At 42.8% G+C, this 27,947-nt stretch overlaps 1 protein-coding gene across 1 annotated transcript in view; it reads right to left on the minus strand.

Annotated features, from left to right (window-relative positions):
• MIER3 (MIER family member 3) overlaps nucleotides 1-9,952 on the minus strand; it is a 31,492-nt gene extending 21,540 nt beyond the window's left edge. Inside the window, exon 1 of the mRNA XM_049768126.1 lies at nucleotides 9,794-9,952. Coding sequence (XP_049624083.1) covers nucleotides 9,794-9,892 — 99 coding nt within the window. The 5' untranslated portion in view covers nucleotides 9,893-9,952. The remainder of the gene's footprint in view (nucleotides 1-9,793) is intronic.
• Between the last annotated feature and the right edge of the window lie 17,995 nt (nucleotides 9,953-27,947).

The raw sequence follows: 27,947 nt of genomic DNA on the forward strand, positions 1-27,947 counted from the left end.
AGCAGAGCACATGAGGTGATTGTGATAGCAGTGGTGCCCAGGTACAAGTTAGTCCCACAATAATAAATTCAAGGTAACATGTCCAGAGACTAGCAGGGAGTAGATATAATACAAAAGGTAGGGTACTTGCCTTGCATGCAGATGACCTGGATTTGAGCCCAACATCCTACATAGTCCCCAGAGAACACCAGGAGTGATTCCTGAGTCCTGATTGGGTATAGCTCCCAAACAAACAAACCAATCTAAAGAAATAGGTCACACACACACACACACACACACACACACACACACACACACGTCTCTCTCACACACACACACACCAGTAAGAAAATGCTAAAGAAAGGTATGTAAGGTCACACACACACATACATACACACACACACACACACACACACACACACACACACACACACACTCTAAGAAAATGCTAAAGAAGGGTATGTAAAACATGTCCATAAATGATCACTAAATAGACTGAGAAGATTCAGTGATGAGTCTGAAAAAGTCAGCTGGTTACCTATCAGTGGCACATAGGATCCTGGTACTACTGTGTGTGAGCATGAGTGGGTTGTCCCCAAGAATCTGATTGTTACCTTTGCCGGCATGAAAATTACTATTTTCACTCTTCTGGACAGATTCTGACTGAATGAGCCTAGAATAGGATTATCAGAATGGTACTTTGTAAATCTGCAGGAGACAGGCACTTTCCCAATGACATTCCTATCTGGCCATTCATGAAAATCCTTCCAGATTTGGAATGAAGTCACTCAAAAGCTGTTTGGGAAATGTGGACTCAGTTGAAACTGAGTGAGTTGTCAGGATGACTGGATTTAACCCATGCTACTGGGAAACCTCATAAATTCTTCATGTAAACCAAAGGACCCCTGAAGGGTATATTCAGTAACACTTTTAGGCTCTGGTCCTGTTCTATGCAGAGCCCCTGCTGCCTGCTCACGTTACTTCAAGCTGAAGTATCAGAGAATAGTGAGCTGAGAAACTCTGAAACCTCACTTGCAGATTCCTTGCATAGGAGAGGATACTGCAATTTCTTATTCTTCATATACCTTTTCATCAGCAGTGCACTAATTATTAAGTGTTTAAATGTGTAGGGAGAGCAACCAGTGATAGAATTAGAAACAAAATTTACTGAAAAATCCACAAGTTCCATCTTAGTGAACGAAATGAATTAATTGACAAAGTAATACCACATGATGACTGTGACAGTAAATTCTGGTACTGCCACTACAAACTGAGGGGTAAAGGGGCAGAAAGTCTGAACTGATTGCCTGAACTATGAAACTGATTGCATAGGATAGAAAGTGCCACTGGCAGGTCCAGGAAGGACTCAAGAATGAAAACATGAAGAGGTGTTTGACAGAGGAGGGTCCATTAGTCACCCCAAGTTACTGTGTGTCTGGGATGACACTGCCTAGTATTAGGATGATGTGCATTCATTCTTAACCAATTTCTACACTACACAATCCAGAGAGGGAAATACTAATAACACAAATACAGAATCACCAACCATGATGACTACAAAGTAAACAAACAAGATCGGAAGATACAAAAGATTATGGAGGGTCTCTGTTTCTAGGGCATTTGGAAAGGTAGTGAGTAGCCTTCAAGAGAGGTCTGAAGCCTGAGAAGAGACCAATGGCACATAGACAGAAACAATGATGCACTAGATGTCTGGAGGTGATTCCCCACGAAGTCCATGGCGAGCTTGCTCTGGGAGTACTATCAAGAGTGGAGGAGACTGAAAAGCAAGAGGCAAATCGCTAAAAAACCTCAAGGGAAAGGAAGATACACAGATCCAGCACAATGAAAATTTCCAGGAGAGGGCCAGAGAGAGATTACAGTGGGTAGGGTGCTTGCCTCACATGCAGCTGACCTTAATTTGATCCCTAGCATTCTATATGACTCTCCAAGAACTACCAGGAGAAATAATTCCTCAGTTCAGAGCCAGGAGTTAAGCCCTAAGCATCGCCAGGTGTGGCCTAAAACATCACCCCTACAAAAAAAGAAAATGTCCCAGAAGACTTATAGTAAGAGAGTGATTAGTTGAATTTCTTCTTACTTGACAGCTGCCCAAAGAAAAGTGTGGTGGAAATGAGAGAGATGAAAGCAGAACACTTAGGAGTGTCAAGTAGATTGTAGCGGTGACATAGACATGAAGAGAAGTGAGATATATTCTGAGGTAGAATCAAGTGGCTCACGATGTGGAAAAGGAGAGGACTTCTCAGGTTTCTAACTGAGCAACTGCTTATATGTTCTGACCACTACTGATAGAAAATTGAAAAAGCAAAGTTTTTGAAGGAAAAAATGAGTCTACAGAGGACACATGCTAAGTTTGAAGACTGAAAGATCCAAGTGAAAAAGTAAGGTTGGCCAGAAGCCTGGAGCGCAGAGGATCAGAAAGGGCTAAAGATATAAATCTGGCATTCATTAGCATCTAGAATCTAAATTATATTTAAAGCCACAGGAGTTGGATGAGCTCACTTGGGCTGAGGTTAGAGAGAAAAGGGGATCTATGCTTTATTAGGGAAACTTTCAGATATAATAATCCACAAGCAATAGGATACAGTCCGGAAAGTTTAAACATGAATTGTATTTTGAATAGCATTCCAGAGGGAGTAGAATGAAAGCCAGAACTAAGGAGGAAACTATCAAAGCAAAATAAGGAAAAGGAGTTTCCCCTTTCCCCTTTTCTCAGAGGGTCCAGACTGGAGGCTATCATGTTCACCTCAGCCACACAGGATTTAAACTCACAACCTCATGCCAATGTTTGGCAAACTTTTTAAGCCACAGAGTCATATTCTGGGACCCAAAAATATATTAGTTGAAAGAAGGAAAGGAACACAGCTAAACAGATTGCCTATTCCTGGACCTGAATGTCAAAACAGTGGGCCAGAGCAATAGCTCAGCAGTAGGGCATTTGCCTTGCACAAGGCCAACCACGGAAGATATCCAGTTCAATTCCCGGCATCTCATATGATCTTTGAGCTTGCCAGGGTGATTTCTGAGCACAGAACCCCTGAGCACTGCAGGGTGTGACCCAAAAACCAACAAATAAATAAATGAATGAATGAATGAAGTTAAAATAGCTATAGCACCTTTAGGAGACAGAAACAAAGACAAATAAATGAGGGCAAAGGGTAAGATGGGAGATGGTCATAACTTATATTAAAAGAGCTATAAGCTTGACTGACTGAGATCACTTAGGAAAAACACAGAAAGAATAATGCCAGAACCCTGGGGAATACCATCAATTAAAATGTGCAAAGCAGGGGCCAGAGAGACAGCACATCAGTAGGGCATTGCCTTGCATGCAGCAGATCCAGGACTGGTTCGAATCCCCACGTCCCATATGGTCCCCTGTGCCTGCAATTTCTAAGCACAGAGCTAGGAATAACCCCTGAGCACCACCACTGGGTGTGACCCAAAAACCAAATAAAATAAAATAAATACAATATGAAAAGCGATAAGCCCAAAAGTACAACTGAGGGACATCACAGAACTAGGAGAAGATTATGTAAGCTATAGAATAAGGAAGTATGCAGAACTGAGGATGATCACTGAAATCAAATAGCAAAGAGTTGGATCAAGTGAGATAAAGACAGATGAGTCCATAGTAGATGCCAATGAAGAATTATTGGTGACCTTACAGCTTATCAAGAGAAACAAAGCTGAGAAGGAAATTCAAAAGGAGAATGCTCAGGGCAGCACAGGGTCAGAAGAGAATCTGTTGCAAATATGGGGAATGTAAGAGGAGGACTCTAGATCAAAATAAAAAAAGTAAAGAATTAACTGACAGCCGGAGGGGGTGGCATCTAGGGGTAAGCCAGGGACATGGCAGATAAGACATACTTTTGAGACAGAAGACAAAGAAGGAAGAATGAGAATAAAAGTAAATTCAGTGGGAAAGGGGGTTGCAGATGGTAAGCTAAGAGATTCTGGATGGTCATTCAGGAAAACTACTTTAAAAAGACAAAACTGTCATCATCTGCTAAGCTAGAAGGGTAAGCATCTTAGTGGAAATTTTATAAATATATTTGGAAACAATCCAAAAGAAGTTTGGGTGCTAAAATGGAGCAATTATCTGGACTAAAACTTTTTGTCTGTGAGGTACTAGAAATGAAATCCAGGATCTCACACATGCAAGTAAAGTATTCTATTGCTCAGCTACATCCCTGGCCCCTGTACTAGAACCAAAGTAAAACCAGAAAAGGTGAATTGGGTTGCTGAAGCATTTCACAAATGAGCTTTCTACTAAAGCCCACTAATAAAGCACTTAGCCCTCTGAAGCATACATTTCTCTAAAATTGAATTAGCAAATCTCAAAATCTCTAAGGATCTGTAGTGATTAGACATTTGGATCCAGCACCTTATTCCAGGTATGGGTTTTGCTTAGGTATTTTGTTGAAGCAAGAGAGACACAGTTGAGTTAAATTATACTTTTAAATGAACTGTTTCATAAGATGAAGGGTTTATAGCAGAAAAAAAAAAATAAGATGTAGAGGCAAGGGACTAATTTTACGACTACTGTGGGCAAATCACCTTCATTTACTCATCTAGCAAATGGGCCAGGGAGATACATAGTTCAGGTGTTAAGGCATGTGCCTGCCTTGCATGCAGCTAACTCTGGTTCAATCCCCAGGTGCAGCTTCAAACCTACCCCAACCACATGAAATGTTCATCTACAAATAGAAAAATAACACTAATTCTCTTCATCCTGTAATGCATATCTTCACATATTAAAAACCAGGATTAACCCATTTTCAATGTAAAGATTTTTCAAGTAGTGCTTCTCCTTGTCCCCACCATTTAGTTCTAATTCTATGGGACATCTTATAAACAGTAAGGCATGAGAGCCCCAGTGCAGCTGATTATGGGTTATACTGTTACTAATAAGAGAAAAGGGCTCATAAAAAATAAAAATGGAAGAAATTTTAAAACCTACATAGCACTGTGGAGTGTTCCTGTAAAAAATACAAAGAGAAGAATGCCTTTTGAGACAAGGAAACAATCTCAATACTCTTCTAATACAATAGTGTTGGGTGGGTTGAATGGAACTGCCTAAGTGAGGGACTGTCGAAAATTCAACAAGTTGCAGCTTGTGCTTTTTGCTTGCAGGAGGCCCAGTTCATCCCTGGCACATGGTCCTTCAAGAATCTATGGAGTGCTTCCTAAGTACTAAGCCAGGGTGAGATACCAAGGTATAGCAACAAAAACTACCACAAACAACAACAACAACAACAACACAAGGAAAATAATAGTCTAAGTGAGTCTGATTATAATACTATATATAATACTAAAGTCCAGGTAGCAGAGGGCAGAGAAATAGAGATAGCTCAGTAGACTGAGCATCATCTTTGCATCTTCTTTGGGAAGCCTGGTTTCAATGCTCAGCAAATACAGGGTCCTCCAAGCATCACAAGAAGTGATCCCAGAGCATGGGCCTGGAAGGAGCCCCTAAGCAAAAATAAAAGTCAGGTAGCAAGATAGTATAAAGATAGTATACATGTAACTTGTAGAATGCATAAGAAAGGGGAAAAGACCAAAAGAAAAGAAACAGCTACACCAAATCTAAGTGGCAGAAAACTTATTTCTATTTCTCATTTCACAATAAACATCAGGTTAAAAATTTATTTTTAAAAAGCAGAAATAGAGCCTGGAAGAACAAATGCTTTACATGCAGAGTGATACGGTCAAACCATACACCAAACTGTCCCAAGCAGTGAGCCTGGAGTTGATCTTGAACACTGCTAGATATGGTTACTCCTGGCTCCACGCTCAGAAATCGCTCCTGGCATGCTCAGGGGACCATATGGGATGCCGGGATTCACACCAATGACCTTCTGCATGAAAGGCAAACGCCTTACCTTCATGCTATCTCTCCGGCCCCTAGATAAACTTATTTTAATGTTTAATAATGAAAACCAAATGAAATAATTTATTCTCGATATTTACCTGAGTGTTGCTACAAGATAATTGACTATTGTTCCCCTCTTCCTTTCCGTAACATATGTGCTAAAATTTTGTATGCTTATAAGTTATTGAGTGTATTTATTATGAATATAAAATTCAAAGTTTTCTAGGGGCCAGGATAGAAGTATTTGGGATCTATTCTCAATGCAGTATATACTTGGTGACTGCTGGCCCAGAGATAGAACCCATGGAATCCGGCATGCAAAGCATACATACCAACCCTGTGAGCCATCTCCCACACCCAAACTTTTGTAACTGTTGAAAATAAACATTAACATCAAGCTCCTAAGACAATTAACATGCACCAATGATAAAATGAATGTGTTCTTTTAAAAATTGTAAAGAAATATTTAAATTTTTCTTTTAAAAGGTCCTTGAAGCTGGGCATAGTTCAAGTGGTTGGACCCCAACACCAAATACCACTCTACCCAAAGCCCCTCTGGGAGTGGTCCTAGGTTCTGGTCATTCAAATAAGCCCTCTTCTGTTTCTATTTTGCATTTCATTAAACATCAATAGAGACTAGAGATCCCATCCACACAGTTCTGCATTATTAGAGGTAAGATTCGGGGTTGAGAAAAAGCGGACAGTTTATTAGTCCTAGAAACAACTCCTTGGATCCCCTGTTCAATGAAGGAATGATTAGCCTTCAGAGAAGCACTTTAAGGTCTTCTTTAGAATAAATTTAAAAGTTCCCTGTAAATAGTTTTCTGTCTTAATTTCCAAGAATATGAAATTGTTCAAGTACAGAGAAGTTGAAATACTTAAAGGCTGAGAATCTTATGGCCCTAGGACTGATCTCTGAGTACCCTTAGGATACTTGATTACCCCATTTCACGACATCCCACCAGCCAAGAACTCTTTTAATGGTCTACAAATTCTCTGAATCTACAGCCAGTGAAAAGATTATCACTACAAAACTGTAAATTACCAGTGTTTACTAAACAAAATGAAAACCACAAAAATGGTGTTTAAGCACTTCTACAATAAGCTAACTTAGCAACAATGATCCATTTTCTTAAGTCCTGATGCATCAGCAATGCTGTCTACCAAGCTTAAAAAAGTCTGCCTAGGAGGCCCATATCCACTACAGCCTCCTGATTTAACAGACTGTAGAAGAGTCTATTGTTAGATGCCTTCCCTGTTGTTCAACCCCACATTAAAATTCAGAAACATTGTAAAAGTGCTCCTTTTTTACAATCCCAGAGACTACCATAGTCTTTTGCTAAGTGGTGGTGATATTAGCTGGATTATAACTATTATTCTAGGCAACCAATTCATAAGGAGAAAGAAACTGGCCGAATAAAGTGCAAGACTCTTGAATATTTTGAATACTTCACCCTGAAAGGATAATATGCAAAACTTTGCTTTTTAAGAACTTCTTTTTTGGGGGGGTTGAGGGGGTTTGGGTCACACTGGCAGCACTCAGGGGTTACTCCCAGCTTTGTACTCAGAAATCACTCCTAGCAGCAGGGGGGACCATATGGGATTCGAAACACTGTCCTGGATCTACTGTGTGCAAGGCAAATGCCCTACCTCTGTGCTATCTCTCTAGCCCTCTTAAGTACTTCTTAATTTCAATTTGATCTCTATTCCCGAAGCTGTTACTTTTATAGAATGTATTTGTAATGTATTAAAAAAAACCAACTACAATTGTGTGTTTGATTAACCTGCCAAATAAATGTTATCTATAAAATTTTAGGTCTATAGAAGCAAGCCAGAATGAGCCTCGGTCCTTAAGAATGCATCTTTTGGGCTGGAATGATAGTACAGTGAGAAGGGTGCCTGCTTTGGACATGGCTGACCCAGGTTCGACCTTGGCCTCCCATATGGTCCTCAAGAATAGTTTCTGTGTGCAGAGCCAGGAGTAATTCCTGAGCACTGCTGGATATGGCACAAAACACACAAAAATTTTTTAAAGCATGTTTTGTTTCCTATGAAGAAAGATGTGTAGTCAATCCTGGCCTTCCAAAGACAGGAAGTTAAGTAAGAAATGTGCTTTGTCTTCAAGAAAAATAAGTATGAAATATAAAACAATTATTATTACCAAATATTTTAAAAAATTGTTATTCTGGCCTAACTGGAAATTTATAATAAGGTTAGTTTACAGATAAGTATAATCCTCTAACTTGTCAAGATTACACCCATGGAGACTTTTCTATAGTTGTGATATATGTTTAAATTCAATTCATTTGAATTTATATAGCCGTGGGGTTTAAAAGTTATGAACTATTCCTAACAGATAACTGAGGGGGGGCATAGGGACTGGGATATTGCTAATTTACATTTTAAAAGCGTAAAATGTTTTCTCTTTCGACTTCCTTATAGCATTCACCAGGCTAGAAGGTATTTGAAGGAAGAGCTCTGTGTATCTATTTCAGTCAAAGTCAAATGTGACCTTCAGCAGAACAGCATACCATGATGTGAAGAGGGCTGGACCTAAATTCAGAACTCAAACTGAGTCCACAGTTTTCTCTATCTCAGTGTTCTTATCTATAAGATACTACTTAGGTACATTAGTTCACTGTACTGATATAAACTTAAAATTAGGTTAACAGATGTTAAGTAATTATGAAAAAGTAAAAGAAAATACACTTGTTGGGCCAGAATGAGGGTTTTATGGGCTGAAGCACATGGAGAGGGTCACCATTCAATCCCGGCACTGCATCATCTGATGAGCACCAGAGTAACCCCCAATAATCACTGCCTATGTGGTCCACCTCCTCCCCAAATAAACATATAAACAATATGTAATACATATTTGTTTAGTGACTCTTCAAAATAATGGGGGGGGGGGGGCGCTATCGGTAACATTCTATAAAAGTTAGGTCAAAAATAGGGGGTAAAACAATTGTTCAAAGGACAAGAGTCAATGTTTTGCATGTGGGAATTTGGGGTTTCCTTTGCCTCACATGATCCCCAAGTACTGCTGTAAGTAACCCTGACCACTGCTAGTGATAACCCCAAAACCAGAGAGAAAGAATTAAGTCAAAAATAAAGATGTTGGGCCCGGAGAGATAGCACAGAGATAGCACAGCGGTGTTTGCCTTGCAAGCAGCCGATCCAGGACCTAAGGTGGCTGGTTCGAATCCTGGTGTCCCATATGGTCCCCCATGCCTGCCAGGAGCTATTTCTGAGCAGCCAGCCAGGAGCACTGCCGAGTGTGGCCCAAAAACCAAAAATAAATAAATAAATAAATAAATAAATAAATAAATAAATAAATAAATAAATAAATAAATAAAGATGTTGGGGCCAGAGAGATAGCACAGTGGCATTTGCCTTGCAAGCAGCCAATCCAGGTCCTGAAGTGGTTGGTTCGAATCCTGGCTTCCTATATGGTCCCCAGTGCCTGCAAGGAGCTATTTCTGAGCAGATAGCTAGGAGTATCCCCTGAGCACTGCTGGGTGTGGCCCAAAAACCTAAATAAATAAATAAAGATGTTGATCCTAATTTCAGGTAAACTAAAAATAAGTTACAATAAAATTTCAAAGTCTTAAAGTCAAATCATAATACCCTTTCAGATAACACTATTACAAAGCACAGAAAAAGAAACCAAAAGGACAAAGGGAGTGGAGGACAAGGAGAGAGAGGAGGGGAGAAAAAAAAGAAAGGGGTAAGGGGAAAAGTCTGCCACAAGGCAGACTGGGAACGTGGGAATGAAACTGGGACACTGGTGTTAGGAAATGTGCACTATTTCACTCAATCATGAAAAATCTTTGTACCTATAGCCAGTGGTGATTTAATTAAAAAATTTTTAACTTCAAAGTCTTTACTGTAAGGCTGTATTAAAATGTTAAAATGCTTTACCTTTTCTAAGTCTTCAATTTCAGAACTGAAGTTTTTTCCCTCATCCATCATTTCCTCCTCTTCAAGGGTTCTTTCATCATCATAGTCATGGACCAACATCTCAGCAGTAGGGTCAAAATCATGATCCTCAGAAGATAAAGACCCAACTGGAATGAAACAAATGGAATGACTTTGCATATCACAAATTTGTTTAAAAAATCATGTGTGTATACCAATTGCTTTGGATATCTATGTTAACTTTATTAATAAAGACCACACAAGAGCTGGAGCAATAGCAGTTTGCCTTGTATGCAGCCAACCCGGGTTCAATCTTTGGCATCCCATATGAGCCTGCCGGGAGTAACTTCTGAGTGCAGAGCCAGGAGTAACTCCTGAGCACTGCTGGGTGTGGCCCAAAAACAAAAAGACCACACAGATCTAAAAAAGTATCTAATCAACAGAAAAATGAAGTAATTTATATACTTTAGTAAGAATCCAGTACAGGGGGCCGGGCGGTGGCGCTAAAGGTAAGGTGCCTGCCTTGCCAGCGCTAGCCTTGGACGGACCGCGGTTCGATCCCCCGGCGTCCCATATGGTCCCCCAAGCCAGGAGCAACTTCTGAGCGCATAGCCAGGAGTAACCCCTGAGCGTTACCGGGTGTGGCCCAAAAACCAAAAAAAAAAAAAAAAAAAAAAAAAAAAGAATCCAGTACAGGAGAACAAATTTATATTCACAAATGGGTGCTTGAGTAGAGAGGGTAGGTAGGGTTCCTGCATTGTATACTACTGACCCAGGTGAGAGTCCAACCATCTAAGCACTGCCAGGAATGATCCCTGATCACAGAGCCTGCTGTAAACCCAGAGAGCTGGCAGGTGTAGCTCCTGAAAACCACACACAAAAAAGTTCTAGTAGAAATGTCAAATTTAATACATCTGTCTAAAAATGGGGCTAGGAGATGGTTCAAAGGGCTGGAATAAAAACTTTGCAAGCAGAAGCCTTCAATCACCACTTCAGGACTGCTGGATATATCAAGACTTCCGGATGTAATCCAAAACCCAAAAACATAAAATTAAAAATACACATTTGTTTAGAAACAGAAAAATCTAAAGAATCACAAATGAGGGCCCGGAGAGATAGCACAGCGGCATTTGCCTTGCAAGCAGCCAATCCAGGACCAAAGGTGGTTGGTTCGAATCCCGGTGTCCCATATGGTCCCCTGTGCCTGCCAGGAGCTATTTCTGAGCAGACAGCCAGGAGTAACCCCTGAGCACTTCGAGGTGTGGCCCAAAAAACCAAAAAAAAAAAAAAAAAAAAAGGAATCACAAATGAAGAACTTCACAATTTTTGTTTACATTCTAAGACTAAATAAATACTTCAGGAGAAGCAGAAATTTTATATATACATATGTTTTTGTTTTGGTTTGGTTTTTCGGGCCACACCCGTTTGATGCTCAGGGGTTACTCCTGACTAAGCGCTCAGAAATTGCCTCTGGCTTGGGGGGATCAAATGGGACGCAGGGGGATCTTTCCTCGGCTAGCACTTGCAAAGCAGACACCTTACCTCTAGCGCCACCTCGCCGGCCCCAATTTTATATATATTTTAATCATCAATATGGCATAGAACAAATCTTTTGCAAGGCATTTGCATAATAATTTAATCTTTAAAAGAGCTATATTAAGGGGCTGCAGAGATAGTATAGCAGGTAAGGCACCTGCCTTTCATGAACCTTACCAGGGTTCCTACATCAGGGTCAAGCTCCAGCATCCCATCTCTCGTCCCTTAAGCACTGTTGGGAATAATTCCTGAGTGCGGAACCAGGAGTAACCCCTCCTCCCACCGTGTACTGCTGGCTGTAGCCCCACAACCCCAAAAACAAAACCTAAAAACACTCTATTACTCTCATGTATAATGACAGTATTTAGAGTACCTCTGCAAGAAGCAGGAATCTAAACATAAGAGCATAACATTTTTGGATTACTAATAAGTTTTTCTTTTTTGTTTGTTTCTTTGTTTTTGGGCCATACCCAGTGGGGCTTAGGGGTTACTCCTGGCTGCACTCCTGGGACAGGGGACCATATGGGATGCCGGGGATCAAATCCAGGTCTGTCGCATGGAAGGCAAATGCCCTAACCGCTGCTCTATCGCTTCAATATAAAATTAAAAATTTTTAAAGCTCAGTGATTCTCAAAGTAGAGAAAGAAAGATTAGAATTTGTAAAGTAGACAAGTTGAGAAGTAAAAGGAAGCATCCGTAACATAAAGTTTGATCTCTTTTTGGGCAAACTATTTGATATTTAAAATTCCCAATAGTTAAGAACAATGTGAGATCATTCATGCAACACTGAATTAAGTAAAAAAACTTTTCATCATGAGAAAAAAACCCAGACACAAATCAATGTTTCTGACTTTAATTTTTAAAATTTTTTTGTTTTTGTTTTTGGGTCACACCTGGCAGCGCTCAGGGGTTACTCCTGTCTCTCAGAAATCGATCCTGGCAGACTTGGGGGGATACTGGGATTCAAACCACGGTCCTTCTGCATGCAAGGCCTTACCTCCACGCTATTTCTCCAGCCCCAATGTTTCTGATTTTAAAGAAATTATCTATTCATCTAAAAATCTGTTGAAATATAATAGGTTTAATTTAATTTTAAAGAGAAAGATGCATATTTATCAAATAGCTCAAAAGTAGACCTCCACCATCACAATTTTAGAGACTGGGGGGGGGGGGTTCTGAAACTCTCTATTGCATATAAATTATCAGAGAAAACATGCAACTTTTCTATTTCTTTCAAGGACAACGTTCTTGCATTCTGTAACCCTCTTCTCACCTCACAGAGAAAACAGACATTATCCATAATATGAGAATTGTTAAATACGGGGCAAAAACTGTAGGATCCAAGGAGCTAATCCTGATTTTGTCTCAGTTATCTGGGACAAAGACAGTCTTTCTGGGCTTAAGTACAATTTTTATTTGTAAAATATTAGGGTTGGCTCAAATGACCTCTAAAACTTCTTTTAGCTCTAAAATTCTCTAAAAGATTAGCCAATTAACTATTTTTAAAAAAAGGTTTTAAATCTGTTTAAACATCAAAACTTAGCTATCTTTCTGTTCTACCGCCCCCCCCCCCATGGCTAACTCCTTTTTTAAAAGAAGACTGATGAAACATGGAAATTTTCCATTATTATCCAGATGTTTGGCATCACATATGTAAATATCCTTTTCCTGGAACCAGCTAATAACAACCAAAAACTGGTCTCAAAATTAGAGAAGTGTTTTTAAATAAATTTAAATGTAAAGACATTGTCATTTTTTAAAACAATGAATTGTTCACGGTAAGGCAACAAGTTGTAAGACTTGGGAGTCCATCCAGACTCTGCTAATAAGTCAGTGATGCTGGATAGATCCAGACTCCTCAAAAATAATATAAATAAATAGGATTCATTTAGTAGTAGCTTTTTCTGGGGTCTGGGAAGGAAAAAAAGGCAGCAAATAAGAGATATGCCTCAAAAATTTTCTCCTGGAGAACTGGGTAGGTAGAATAAGAAGGTAGGTTCTTGCCTTGCTCCCCAGCACCTCAAATGATTCCCAGAGTCCTGGCCAGCGGTGATCCCTAAGCACAGGGAAGTATAGCCCAAAACAAAACTAAAATAACTGTTTTACAATGCCATTTTTCTGTGCTAAGCTTGAAATACAGATTTCTATACTCTGTTTTTCTAAGATAGGTTTACCTAACTCAACTTTCTATTTAAACACTGGGCAATAGTTTCCATGTGAAATAAGGGTCAAAGGGGGAGTCGAGACCAATAATGAGTATAAGCAACCCCAAAGCTCTGACAGAGAATCGACTTCTCAAAGAAAAGCAAAATTCAACTCTAAAAGGCTAGTGAGGTTGAAAAGCTGATTAGGAACTGACTTTGAGGGGAAAAAAAAAAACCTAGACATGTATGAATTAAAGGCATTACTTTTAAACAAACCTATTCGCAGCTTTGTAAAAGATCACTTTTCCTCAAAGTGCGTTGCAAGGAAAAAAAAAAAGAACCCGAGTCCTTCTCGGAAAACTTCATTACCAAATGCAGATTCAAGTCTTAAAACCAGGTGATGATGGAAGAAAAAAAGAAACTAGCAGGTCTACTTTTTTTTTTTCTTTTTGGTGAGAAAACCTTTACAAGCAACAGATTTTTGGAAAGCCCGTTACCCTCTGGGGCCCACAGGAGGTGAGAAAACAGGACAAACCTGGGCTCGAACTTCCAAAAGAAGCCTAGAGGGGCGAGAGGGAGAGAGAGGGAGAGAGAGAAGAAACGTAGGTTAGATCGCTAGGCGGGGTGCACCAGAGGCTGATCCCCCCCCACCCTCCCCGCTGCACCGCAGCTGCCAAAAGTGTGAGGCGCAGCTCGGGCTCCGAACCCCTTTCGGGCCCCCCTCTTGGCTGCTTCAGCCTTCCTTCCCCGAGGCCCCTGCCAAGCCGCCGCGGCCGCCGAGCCCGGAGTCTCCTTCCCCGGCGCAACTCCGAGCCGCCCCCCAGGAGCTGGTCTGCTCCGCAAGTTGCACAGCGGAGCTTGCAGCCAGCACCCCGACCGGCCGTCGGTCGGCTCGCGCAGCCTTGGGGCCGCCGAACCCCGCCAAGTCGGCCACTTGCCCCCTGGGCTGTCCCCATCTCCAGATCCCCCTCCTGAACAACAGCTCGCCAGGCACCGCTCAGTCCCCCAAAAGGAAGGACGGGGACTCGACCTCGGGGAGGGCGGGAGAGTCGCAGAAGCCCCAGGCCCACCCCACCCCACTTCAGAGGGAGGCCGTCTGGGGACCGCTCGGCTCGCAGTCGGGCCGTCCTCCAACCTCCCCTCGCCTCGCCCCCAACACCCCCTAAACGAGGGGCCTAGCCCCTCATGCCTCCCGGCTCCCAAGACGCGTCCGTCAGTGCCCGGAGCGAGAGAGCAGCTTAGTTCTTTTCGGAGTGGGGCGAGGGTCCTCGTCCAACTGAGCCTGGGTCTGGGGCGGGGGGTGCTTCGGGTGTGCAACCCCCTCCCCAAAAGCAGCCCCAGTCGTGTCGTCGTCCGTGGGGGGGGCGTCGCCCGCCTCCATCCCCATCAGCAAAGTAGGCTCTTGGAGAGAGAGAGAGCCCCGCGCACCGACGTCGGGGCCGGGCTCCCCGAACCTCCCTCCCGAGCTGCGGGACGCGGGGCCCCGGGCAAAGCCGAGCCGAGCCGCGCAGCGCAGCGCAGCGCTTGGCGGCGCATCTCGCCCGCGGCCGAGGCTGGGCCGGGCCGGGCTGGGCTGGGGGCCGGCTTCGGGCCCGCCGGGGAGACGGGAGTTTGTCTCCGGCTCCAGATGCGCAGGGCAGTGGCGCAGCAGCTGGGCCGAGCCGCCCGCTCGCTCGCTGGCATCGGGGTGCGGTGAAGCGGGGGGCTCGGCCCTTTCCACCCACCCCGGCCGAAGAGCGGGGAGCGGGGAGGCTCGGCTCGCGTCAGCCGCCCGCTGCGTGTGTGTGTCTGTGTGTGCGTGCGGGCAGGGTCGCGACCCCCAGCCGGGCCGCCGCCGCCGCCCGGCCTCGCCCGGTTCGAACCGGCTCCGCGGCCTAGTCCCGGAGGGAGCCCCGCGCCCGCGCCCGCGCCCGCCCGCGCCCACTCCGACTCCCGCCGCCCGCTCTCGCCCGCCGCCCGCCCCCACCCCCGGCCGGCCGGGCCGCCGCCGAGCCCCGCCGCGCACCCGCGCCGCCTTCCCCCGCCGCGGAGCCTCGGGGAGCCTCCCGGGCCCTCTCCCCGCCGCGCAGGCCGGCTCGGGGGCCGCGGGGGCCCGCCGCCCGGCCGCCTCCGCCCGGCCGCTCCTGCCCGGTTCCTCCGCTCACCTCCGCCATATTGGTACCTTGAGGGCGAACGAGCAGCGCCGAGCCCAGTCCCCGGATGGGCGCCTGAGCCAATCGCAGCCGCCGCCGCGCTCTGCCCGGCACCCGCCCGGCGGCGGAGGCGGTCGGCCCCTTATAGGGCAGGGCAGGGCGGCCCGCGACGCCCCCGCCGGCCGGCTCGCTCGCTCGCTCGCTCGCTCCGCGCACGCCCACCCCGCCCGCCCCGCCGAGGCCCCCCGGCAGCCGGGCCCCGTCGCCGGCCCCGTCTTCGCGCTCAGCCGCCGCCGCCTCCCCGCACACTCCCGAAGTTCCCGCCGAAGCCCCCGGGAGCGCGGCTGCGAGGGGAGCGCGGACGCTGCCCGGACTAGGCGCCGCGGGAGTCGGGGGGCCCTGGCAGACTCGGGGGGACGCCACTCGGCGGGTTACTGCCGACTGTCCCCGCCAAAGCGACACCCACGACGGGGCAGAAAGTAGATGCTGGACGGCAGCACAGTCAGCCCCAAGGGGGACCCGCACGGTGCAGGCGGAGCCCTTGACCACCTGCAAGGGCTCCGGGGTGGGAATGGACCGCGCAAGGGTGCCGACAGGCTCTGGAAGGTTGTGGCGGTGTCCCGAGAGAGAGCGCAAGCCATAAGCAGGGTAGAGAAAGGGGGTGATTGTATAGACACCATTAAAAGATGCGCCTTGTGAAATGCAAAATGCACATTACAAACCCCCCCACACACACACATTATTCTTTTTATTTTTTTTTCCAGATAACTCTTAGGTTTCCACCAAGAAGTTCAGCAGATGAACCGGTAGACTGATGGAAGGTCGAAATGCCAGTGAAAGGCCCAGAACTGAAACTTCAAAATGCTCTTTTCACACATCCAAAATGATATAGCATCGTGGGTACGGTGCTGGCCTTTGCACGCGGCCTACTAGGGTTCAAGCTCTGGCATCCCAACCTACGTGGTACCAGAGCTCGCTAGGAGTGAATTCTGGGTGTAGAATTAGTAGTAACCCCTGAGCACTGCTAGATGTGGCCCCAAAACCCAAGAGTCAGGGGGAATCCCTACTCTCTATCTTTCCTCAAACATCGGAAGTGTTTGCTGAGTGTTAGAGAAAGGAAGCTACCTCCAAGGATAAGGCAATGAGTAGAGGAGCAAGCGAACTAAATTAACTCGTTTATATAGGCTCCTTCCCATGCCTTATGGTTCTTTGCACATCACTGGGGAAGTTAATATAACTCCCGGCAGGTCCATATCAACTGACCAGCTGTGAGCATAGTACCCCAAAATATTCTAGAACAGCTGCTTGTGAGTCCCTACAGAGGCAAATCCTGCAAGAAGTTCCAATCGGCTTCCCTTGCACACAATTGTGTTTAGGAAGGACACCAGAAATAACATATATGGAAAAGAAAGAAAAAACTGGAAAAGTCAAGTCAAGTGCCCCCAAGGTCATCAAAATGGTATGGCAAGGTCCTCCAGAGACTTGGAGAGTGGTCTCAGACTGCAGACATTTTCTCCCAACTGTTAAACCCTGTACTGGTACATGAGAGAGCTGAGGGTTTTCCTCTAATATTACAAACCACGATTGTGTGTGTGTGTGTGTGTGTGTGTGTGTGTGTTCAATAAACTTGCATATTTTTATTCTAAAATGGACCATCTGACTTTAGTTGCAGGATGGCCTTCATTCTCCCTCTAGGGGTACAGAAGGAAGATGAGGAAAGAGTCTGGATCTTGGACAGTAGGGGAGAGGGATCGGTACCATAGTCTTGCCAAGGCATTTCAAAATGAAATTTACTCCACTGGTAAAAGTTATTTATGTATGGAAATTTTAGGAAAAGATCACTTCGACCATTTCAAAACATCATAAAGCCATGGAAAATTACACTTTCCCTACTGTGAAAGATATCTTTCGACCTTTTGTCCAGTCAAATAACTCAAAAACAGCTGAACTTTGAAACCAGAGGCTTGGCACACGTTGTATGCACAGTCCTCACTCAGGCGTTGAGAGTTTTCATAGTAAAAAATGGCTGGAAAATTAAGATCAAGTGATTAACTTTGGAAATGGGGCCATGAGCATGCCCGGTGGACATAGCCATGAGTTGCTTGACCATAGACTGGCTTTGAACCTAAGTCATGACCACAGCATCTCCAACAGCCAGCCCCAGGTACTGGAAACTAGGAGCAACTTGCGAATTCCTAGTAAATGCAGCTATAATTGTAGCCTTCAGTTTCATTTTGCCATGCCTGAGATGTGCAGACACATCCACTTGCGTGAAATTAGCTTCAGCAGAATCTGTCTTTTAAATTGTAAAGGTTTTGTATGGACCTTTGTAGTTTTGACTGCATACCTGCACTCCATCACAGTAAAATGTTTGTCATTTATGTGCAGAGGATTCACAAAGATTCATAGAATTGTGATGCCAAATTAATTCACTCATGGGTCAGAGCGATAGCACAGCAGATAAGATGCTTGCCTTGGATGTGGCTGACCCAGGTTTGATCCCCAGCATCCCATATGGTCCTCCTGAGCACTGCCAGGAGTGATTCCTGCCCCTGTGCTTTGCTTGAGTATAGCCCCAAAGCAAAAAAAACATTTTTTAAAAAAAGGATTGATTTACTTAATTTAGGAAACAAGGAAACAATATTCCTCACTTTTCCTTACTAATAATTACTATCAGTCTTGCATTTCATATTCTCCATGAATGTTTGATTCATATTGATGACAAAATTTTCATAAGTTGTATAGGTTAAAAAGTTTCCTTGTTCCAGGAAGTTGAAATTAAAGATTGCATTTGATATTATTCTGTCACCTACACAACAGGTGGCATTATATAAAAAGTGAGACTCATGCTGGATGCTGGGGAAAAAATTAGAAAATCAGGGCCCAGAGCAATAGCACAGCAGTAGGGTATTTGCCTTGCAAGCAGCCAAATCGGGATGGACCTGGGTTTGAGCCCAGCATCCCAGTGGTCCCCTGAGCCTGTCAGGAGTGATTTCTTACCACAGAGCCAGTAGTCGTAACACCTGAGAACACCAGGTTTGGGCCCCCCAAAACAAAACAAAGGAACCACCAGGAACATCTCTCTCCCTTAAACTTTTAGTATGGTAATCGGAAAGATAGTACAGTGGGCAAGGCATTGACCTTGCACATAACTGGTCCAGGTTTGATTCCCTAGCACTGCAGATAGTCTCTTAAGCCCTGCTAAGAATTAGCCCTTGCCACCACGAGGTACGGCCCAAACCACCCTCCCCCCCAATTCTTGTTATTTGTAGTGTGTGTGTGGAAACTAGAGCAATGAGAACTTCATACATGCCCACCCATCTCCCATGAAGAACCAAAATAAAATGGGTCCTTGCCTGAATTGGACAGTGAAATAGGAATGAAGTTGTTACACACACTTTGCTTGAGTACACCAACACTGTTCATTCGGTAACCATCCATCATGGTTGATAGACTCTCCAAAGTTAACATTTCAATCCCTAGTATCTAAGTAACACCATGAATGAGTGAAGACAAAAGTGGGGACCAAAGTAAACCACTAGATAAGTAGTTCTCTAAAGGAGATAGACGCTACTTACTTGCAGCAAACTCACTTTTTTGGTTGTTTTAAAAATTTGTTTTCTTTTGGGGCCACACCCTGCAATGCACAGGGTTTACTTCTGGCTCTGTGCTCAGGGCAGGGCACCACATGCGGTGCTGGGGTCTGAATCTTGGGTAGCTGAGGCAAAGCAAACACTCTACCTGCTTGCTATACCATTGCTCATACTCACTTTTGTTCAGAATGTGAGCCCACAGACTTTTAGATAGTCTCATTTTCAAAAAACTGCATGAAATCTGTATTTTTATGTAAAACCTGGTTTTAAACCTTATCAACTATATTTTTAAAACAATATAAACACAGTGTAAGGGAAATAAATTGAATTAAATTGATTAAACTGTGTGCTTCAGTTTGTACAAATCTAGAACTGCCTTTTAATATTATTTCTCAACATAGCTTTGGACTACAATAACAATGATTCCTCTTCCCATGACATCAAACTATTTGCAGTTTTCTAATATACCTGTTTTTACCGTGTGATACTCAGGGATATTTGTTGTTGGAATAAATGGTTACTCTTTGAGAAAGCTAATTCATTATAATAAGCTTTACCTAAATAAACATTATTAATTAAAGGGAGACAGTAACTGGGGGGGGGAGAACTTTCAGCAATGAAAAAAAGAATCCTTATTTTGTTATTTAAAAAGAAGAAGGAAATCTGGTCTCTAGATATGAAACTCTACCTAAATCTTAAGTCAAGGAAGCATTTAACAAGATGGCACTTAGGCAATCCAGCTACATTTTCTTTTCGTTCGTTTGTTTTTTCTATGTCAAGCTTTATACAAATATACACTTTACATGCATGGAGAAAAGAAAAGGTTTTGTTTAACAGGGAAAAGTCAGGGGCCTGAGCAAAAGTGTAGTGGGAAGGCTGTTTGCCTTGCCTGCAGCCAAAATCTAGTTTGATTCCTGGTATCTCATGTGGTCCCCTGAACACCAACAGGAATGATTCTTGAGCACAGAGCCAGAAGTAACCTCTGAGCATCCCCAAGACTCTGAAACCTGCTCTTATTTCTCTATATTCTCTTGCCATAAAGAATATCTGACTCCTGAAAAAGAGGTAAGCCCCAGGGCGGGGTCTCATAGATTGCCTCGAGTAAACAGCCATTTTCCTGCTATCCCAGTTCTGTCTTCATCAAGTGATGGGATACCCCCTAGGCAGTATCTAGGCTATCCCAGTCCCCGTGTCCTATCCCTGCAGCTGTGTCCCTCCCTTCCTGGCTTCTCCAGAAGCCCACATCCCCCTTCATCGTGCAGAGGGAAGGTGCCTTCTTGTTTGAAGCTGTGAAGCCACCATCAGCCATGAGCTTGAGTCTGGCCTTCTGTCCCAGTCTGATCAGAGAGGGTGTCCTATAGAATCCAACAGACACATGAAAGAGGTTCTCTTAAATCTGTGAGGTTCACGTTCATCCCCACATCTCACCCTGGTCATCTCCCAGTTGGCAATGTTCATAGTCTCTGCCCTCTTTGGTGGTTGGAAGGATTTAATAGCATCATCTTGGGATAAGGGACAAGGATAAGGAAACCTAGCTACATTTTCTAACTCAGTTGCTTTACATTTGAAGAATATTCTCCAAAGAATGTTGAATAACTACTCCTTTCCACATACATATGTTGAGATCTAATTGTTTAATTTTAAGTTTAAATACTTGTATATATTTCCAAACATTTCACAATAGTAGTTATTTAAAAACAAACTCTTGGGGGGCTGTAATCATAGAAGAAGAGGTAGGGTCTTTGCCTTCACATGACCATCCCAGATTTGATCCCTGGCACCCCATGGTTCCCCAAGCAACACAAGAAGAGATCTCTAAGTGCAGAGCGAGGAGAAAACCCTAAACACTGCCAGATATGGCCCCAAAATATAAACAAACTATAAAACCGAGTGACAACACTTGAAAATATACGAAGCAAAATATATACCACATAACTTAATGTAGCCATCATGCTTATTTGGGGGGGGGGGCGCACCCAGTGACATTCAGGCTTACTCCTGGCTATGAATTCAGAAATTGCACCTGGCTTTGGGGGACCATATTAGATACTGGGAGATCAAACAGCAGTCCATCCTAGGTCAGCCACGTGCAAGGCAAACACCCTACAGCTGTGCCACCACTCCAGCCTCTATAGCCATCATTCCTAAACAAATAAAAAAGAACAATCATAAATGTATTATTTAACAATAAAAATTTATTATTTAAAAATTGGAATTTAGGGGCCGGGCGGTGGCGCTAAAGGTAAGGTGCCTGCCTTGCCTGCGCTAGCCTTGGGCGGACCGCGGTTCGATCCCCCGGTGTCCCATATGGTCCCCCAAGCCAGGAGCAACTTCTGAGCACATAGCCAGGAGTAACCCCTGAGCGTTACCGGGTGTGGCCCAAAAACCAAAAAAAAAAAAAAAAAATTGGAATTTAACAAAAAATTTGTTAATAGGATTTTTGGTTCCCTTTTCTCCTTCAACTCATATTTCCTTTCATTTTCTCCAAAGAATTTTATTCTATTGTATATTTTATGCTTAGAATTTTTTGTTGATATCCCAATATCTTCCTTTGCAAAAAGCCGTTGCTATAAATCAACATTCAAAATTAATTAATTTAGGGGCCGGGCGGTGGCGCTGGAGGTAAGGTGCCTGCCTTGCCTGCGCTAGCCTAGGACGGACCTTGGTTCGATCCCCCGGCGTCCCATATGGTCCCCCAAGAAGCCAGGAGCAACTTCTGAGCGCATAGCCAGGAGTAACCCCTGAGCGTCACAGGGTGTGGCCCAAAAACCAAAAAAAAAAAAAAAAATAATTAATTTACTCTCAATTGATAGCACACTTGTTATTAATTCACAATTGGCCAATATAATGTACTTGTATTAAAACTTTTATATAGATTTATAGAATAAAATTTAAATTGCACTAAAATTATTTTCTTTCCTCTTTTTGTTTTTTAGAATATACTAGCCTTGCTGGTAATAGGGGTACAAAATAGAATATAAAACCTAAGGTCGGGCCCAGAGAGATAGCACAGCAGCGGAGTTTGCCTTGCAGGCAGCCGATCCAGGACCAAAGGTGGTTGGTTCGAATCTCGGTGTCCCATATGGTCCCTCGTGCCTGCCAAGAGCTATTTCTGAGCAGACAGCCAGGAGTAACCCCTGAGCATCGCCGGGTGTGGCCCAAAAACCAAAACAAAACAAAACAACAACAACAACAACAACAAAAAAAACAAAAAAAGAAACCCTAAGGCTTCCAGATCCAAAGCATATTCTCTATTTGTTACCTCTTCTGGGCCCCTGAAATTTTATAATAAGATGAACAGGAACTTAAAAAAATCTCATGATAATGTTTTGTTTTGTTTTGTTTTTTTGGTTTTTGGGTCACATCCGGTGACGCTAAGGAGTTAGTTGGGGCTCTGCACTCAGAAATCATTTCTGACTCGGGGGACTATATGGTATGCCGGAGATAGAACCCAGGTCCATCTTGGGTCAGCCACGTGCAAAGCAAACACCCTACTGCTATGCTATTGCTCTGGCCTCTTTCTTTAGTTTTTTAATTTATTTCAAGAAAATGAATCACATACTTGACAGTTATCATAATATATTTGTTTCTAGATAAGTGAAAACAAACTTATTGGAAAAATATATAAAGAAAAATAAAATGGAAGAGAAAAAAAAGAAGGAAATAAAAAAAAGTACAGTATCAAGTACATTTGTGAAAATTACTATATCTTGAATGAAGTCATTAATACAATGACAGAAAGTTTAGTAAAGCTATTGTTGTTAGCTCTCCATTCTGTTAAACTGGGGAGTACCTTTAGGGATGACAACATCGAATAAATGAAGTTGTCTAGAAATTCTAAGCACTATTACTGATACTTCGACATTTGGGGCAGCTTCCAGGTCTCCTAGAAGAGGAAAGATATGGGAGGAGGGTGCCCACACTCTATCCAAAAAGCTCTAAGGAGGGGCTGGTTAATGTCGCTGATGAGAATTCTAGAGGGTCAGTGATGAGGCGGGAACATTGGGGAAATGTGATTCTGGGTGATGGAGGCAGCAAGCGTACACTCCTCCTGAGATGGTCAACTTTCTGCTGGACTGGTATATCATAACTTTTCACAGCTCAGTGTATATCTTTTTTGAGAAAAGAGTGAGTTTATGGATCCGGCCTGGTTTGAACATGAAAAAACAAAATTAGTCTCCTTGAAGCCAGAGAGATAGTACAACAGGTAAAGGCACTTGTTTAGCCTGCAGCCAACCTGGTTTCAATTCCTGGCTTCCATACGGTCTTCCAAGTCTGCCAGAAGTGATTCCTGAGTGCAGAGGCAGGAATAACCTGTTTGTTTGTTTGTTTGTTTGTTTGTTTGTTTTGGGGGGGGCGTTGTCACACCCGGCGCGCTCAGGGTTTACTCCTAGCTCAGTGCTCAGTAGTCGCTTCTGGCAGGCTCGAGGTAGCATATGGGATGGAGGGATTCGAACTGGGGTCCTTCCTGTATTGGCCGCGTGCAAGGCAAACGCCTTACCGCTGTGCTATGGCTCCCACCCCAGGGGTAATCTGGTTTTTTGTTTGTTTGTTTTTGTTTTTGTTTTTGTTTTTGGGTCACTGTTCCAGCACCTATAGGCCAGATTCTGTATTACTGAGCCAGTAGTCAGTCTTGAGCACCATTGCTCAAGTCATTGAGTACCCAGCACCCTACCCCCAATCATTGAACATAAATGAATTTGTATTCTAAGATAGAATACAAAAACCGATAATCATATATTTTTCTTAAATTTTATTTGTTTTTATGGGGGGGGGCTTACACCTGGTGGTGCTCAGGGTTTTCTTCTGGCCCTGAACTTCAGGATCACTCTGTAGTGCTTGGAAGACCATAGTGGTACTAGGAATCAAACCCAGGTAGGCTGCATTAAAAACAAGCACACTCCCTGCTGTGTTGTCACCCCAAACCCATAAATTATTTAAAATCTCACAGAATTTTCATTTTTTAAATAAATTATAAAAGCAAGGGCGATAAATATGTAGTTTCTTATTATTTTTACTATTATTCAACATAATTGGAACTAAAATTGATTAACTACTTATATCATGAAGAATGTAGAAAAAATCACATTCTCTTATGTATGTATTAAGCTGTGATATTCTCTTAGGGTACAAAAGAAATTATGGCTTATATAAATAAAGTCAAACAATTTATTAATTTCAAATAGCACAGCAGTAGGGTGTTTGCCTTGCACGCAGGTGCCCAGGACGTACCTGGGTTTGATATCTGGCTAGGTTTGATCCCCAGTGTCCTATTTGGTCCCCCAAGCCAGGAGCAATTTCTGAGTACATAGCCAGGAATAACCCCTGAGCATCACTGGGTATGGCCCCCCAAAAAACAAAAAAAATTAAAATAAAAAATATTAATAATAGAAAGTTCAAAGTTGCTAAAATAATCAGTGGTTAGCCTACTGTTCATTTTATCATTTTGATAGTTAATTTATTTAGGAGATATCTCAAAGGACCAAGTGCAAGCTTTGTATGCAGGAGTCCTGGGATCAGTTCCTAACATTAATTAGTTCCCATAAGTACTGCTGGAAGCAATTCCCAAGCAGGAGTAGCCCTAAAAACTCTGGTATAAACCCAAAACAAATAAATAAAATACAATTTTGTAGTAATAAGGATCTAGCCCAGTTCACATTTTATTTTAATACTAAGTAGAAAATATTATAAAGTCTTATAAAATTTTGATACAGAAATTATTTTTAAAAAGGATTTTATGAGGCTTTTATCTAGTGCTCATTGAAATGTTGGCATTCTTGGGGCTGGAGTGATAGCACAGCGGCAGGGCATTTGCCTTGCACGCTACTGACCTGGGACGGAACTGGGGTGGACCAGGATGAACCTGGGTTTGATTCCTGGCATCCCATATGATCTCCTGAGCCTGCCAGGAGTAATTTCTTGTGTGTGTGTGTGTGTGTGTGTGTGTGTGTGTCTGGGGGGGGGGTCACACCTGGCAGTGCTCAGGGGTTATTCCTGGCTCCAGGCTCAGAAATTACTCCTGGCAGGCATGGGGGACCATATGGAATACCAGGATTCGAACCAATGACCTTCTGCATGAAAAGCAAACACCTTACCTCCATGCTATCTCTCCGGCCCCCCAGGAGTAATTTCTAAGTATAGAACCATGAGTAACCTGAGAAATGCTGGGTGTGGCCCCAAAAGCAAGCAAACAAACAAACAAAAAGTATTGACATTCCTAAACACATGCATTTCCTCTCACAGATAACCTTTTCTAAATGGCTACCAAGACAAGTTTGAAATGCTTGATTACATTTAAATAGTTTTTTAATATACCTCTTTTGGGGGCCACAACTATGGCCCTCAGGGATTACTCCTGGCTTTATAATCAGGAATTCTTCTTGGCAGGCTTGGTGACCATACAAAATGCCAGGAATCAAATCTGGGTCAGCTGCATGCAAGGCAAATACCCTACTTGCTGTGCTATTGCTGCAGCCCCAATCCTCATTTTTAATATTTCTTACCAGTGCTGACTTTTGACTTTGCTGTTTATAGAGCTGCCCTGAAGTGCAGTGTATTCTGTGACATGGTCAAGAGAGAGAAGAAAATCATTAAATGAAAATTGTTCTCCCTTTGATAACTTCCACTATACAATATACGATATTTGATCTAAAAAAAAAACAATAACCAAAATATTTTTATTCCTCACACCATGATTAACCTTTAGCTAAAATATATGTGACAGGAAGATTTACTATTTATATAATATGCCACAATTTTTATTGCAATGTGACCTTTTTTTTTGTGAGGATGAGACATTTGATTTCCCATCCCCAAACAATGCTTTATTTGAATGTTCTTTTATACAGAATTTGGCATATAACTGTTACTCAAAGTATTTGTAGGATTGTGCTCAATAATATACAGCCAAGGGGGAAAGGGGCATTAACAGCAGCTATTTCTTTTAAGAATATATGCTGGTAACCAATGAGCACTGAGAGACAAAGAAACAAGTGAATGCTTTGCATGCTGGAGATTGTGCTTCTTCAACCCCTAGCAGGAATCCCTGAGAACTAGTGAGAGTGAACCTCAAGTACAGATCTGGGAATAGCCTTTAAGCACTTCTAGGTGTGACCCTAATACCTAACCCTAAAAGAATCAATGCATTAGTTACTACGATATGTTGATAAAAGTTAATACAACTTAGCACTTCTTTAGATGTGGGGGCTAAACTCAGCATGAGCAGTGGGGATATAGCACAAAGTGACAGAATATAAGCGTAGTGTGTGAAAGATCCTTTTCTTAATTACTGGTGCCACACAGTTCCTTGAAAACTTCTGGTAAAGGTCCAGGTGGCTCCTAAACACAGTACAACCATACCCCAAAGTGTTTTCGATGCATAGTTTTATATCTGTGCTGCCATGTCACAAAAACTGGTTTGGCAGGGGGTTTTCATTGAATATAACCTAAAACCTTATTACATTTTATTTATTTTAATGCAGAATTCTAAGAATGCACTGCAAAAAAATTTTAATATATTAACTCAAATGATAAATCCCAAAAAGGGCACAGTCTCTAAGATTGCCCAAACAGAAAGAAAATAACTACTATAAAGACTGATGATTCCTTCACAGTTCTGTGTTGTACTATATTCTAATAGAGACTACATAGAACTTTGAAAAAAACTTCAACTGATAATTTCAGAAGATTGGAATTTGGAAGTTTTGGCCCCATCAGTTTGGAGAAATGGATTTGAGAAGGACTGCATAAAGGAAAGACAAACAGGATCTTCACTAATGGACAGTCATGCCAATATTAGCCAAAGCCAGTATAAGCAAAATTACTCATTGGCAGTATAAATTATCTTAAAAAGAAAAGGCACAATTTAAAGAGTTCCAGTAGTCTGTCTGTTGTACTCAATGAATATACTCGAAGTTTTGTTTGAGATCTAGATGTGAATCTTCTATATATTAATATATATTATTCTATATAATAATCTTCTATATTACTATGAATATGTCCTATATTCATAGTAAGACATTGATTTAATTCTGGTGTTTAAAGATGTACCTATTTTTTGGGTACATCATGGTCTATAAAAATAAAATAATTTCCTTCATCTGATTTTCATTTAAAAAGACCTGTTATGACTACTGTGACAATAATAGTTGGAAATGATCACTCTGGACAAGAACTGGGGTGCTGAAAGGAGATAAAGTGGTATGACTGATACTCCTTTTGTAGCAATTTGCAAATTACAGTGTCTTAAAGGGGGGAAAGGGGAGAGAGAGAGAGAGAGAGAGAGAGAGAGAGAGAGAGAGAGAGAGAGAGAGAGAGAGAGAGAGAGAGAGAGAGAGAGAGAGAGAGAGAGAGAAGAAAAATGTTTGCCACAGAGGCAGGTAGGGAAGAGGTCAGGGAGGAGGTCAGGGACATTGATGGCTGGAAATGTGCACTCCTGAAGAATGTTGGACAATATGACTTCAATCAGTTATGACCAAATTTGTGACTGTGAAAAAAAGACATAACTGTATTATAAACCACAGAGTTTAAATAATGTAGTTTTTTTTTTGTTTGTTTGTTTTTTTATTTTTTGTTTTTGGGCCACATCCAGCGATGCTCAGGGGTTACTCCTGGCTATCTGCTCAGAAATAGCTCCTGGCAGGCACGGGGGACCATATGGGACACCGGGATTCGAACCAACCACCTTTGGTCCTGGATCGGCTGCTTGCAAGGCAAACGCCGCTGTGCTATCTCTCCGGGCCCAAATAATGTA

Source organism: Suncus etruscus, chromosome 2, assembly GCF_024139225.1.
Source record: "Suncus etruscus isolate mSunEtr1 chromosome 2, mSunEtr1.pri.cur, whole genome shotgun sequence".
In the NCBI taxonomy this organism is placed as follows: domain Eukaryota; kingdom Metazoa; phylum Chordata; class Mammalia; order Eulipotyphla; family Soricidae; genus Suncus; species Suncus etruscus.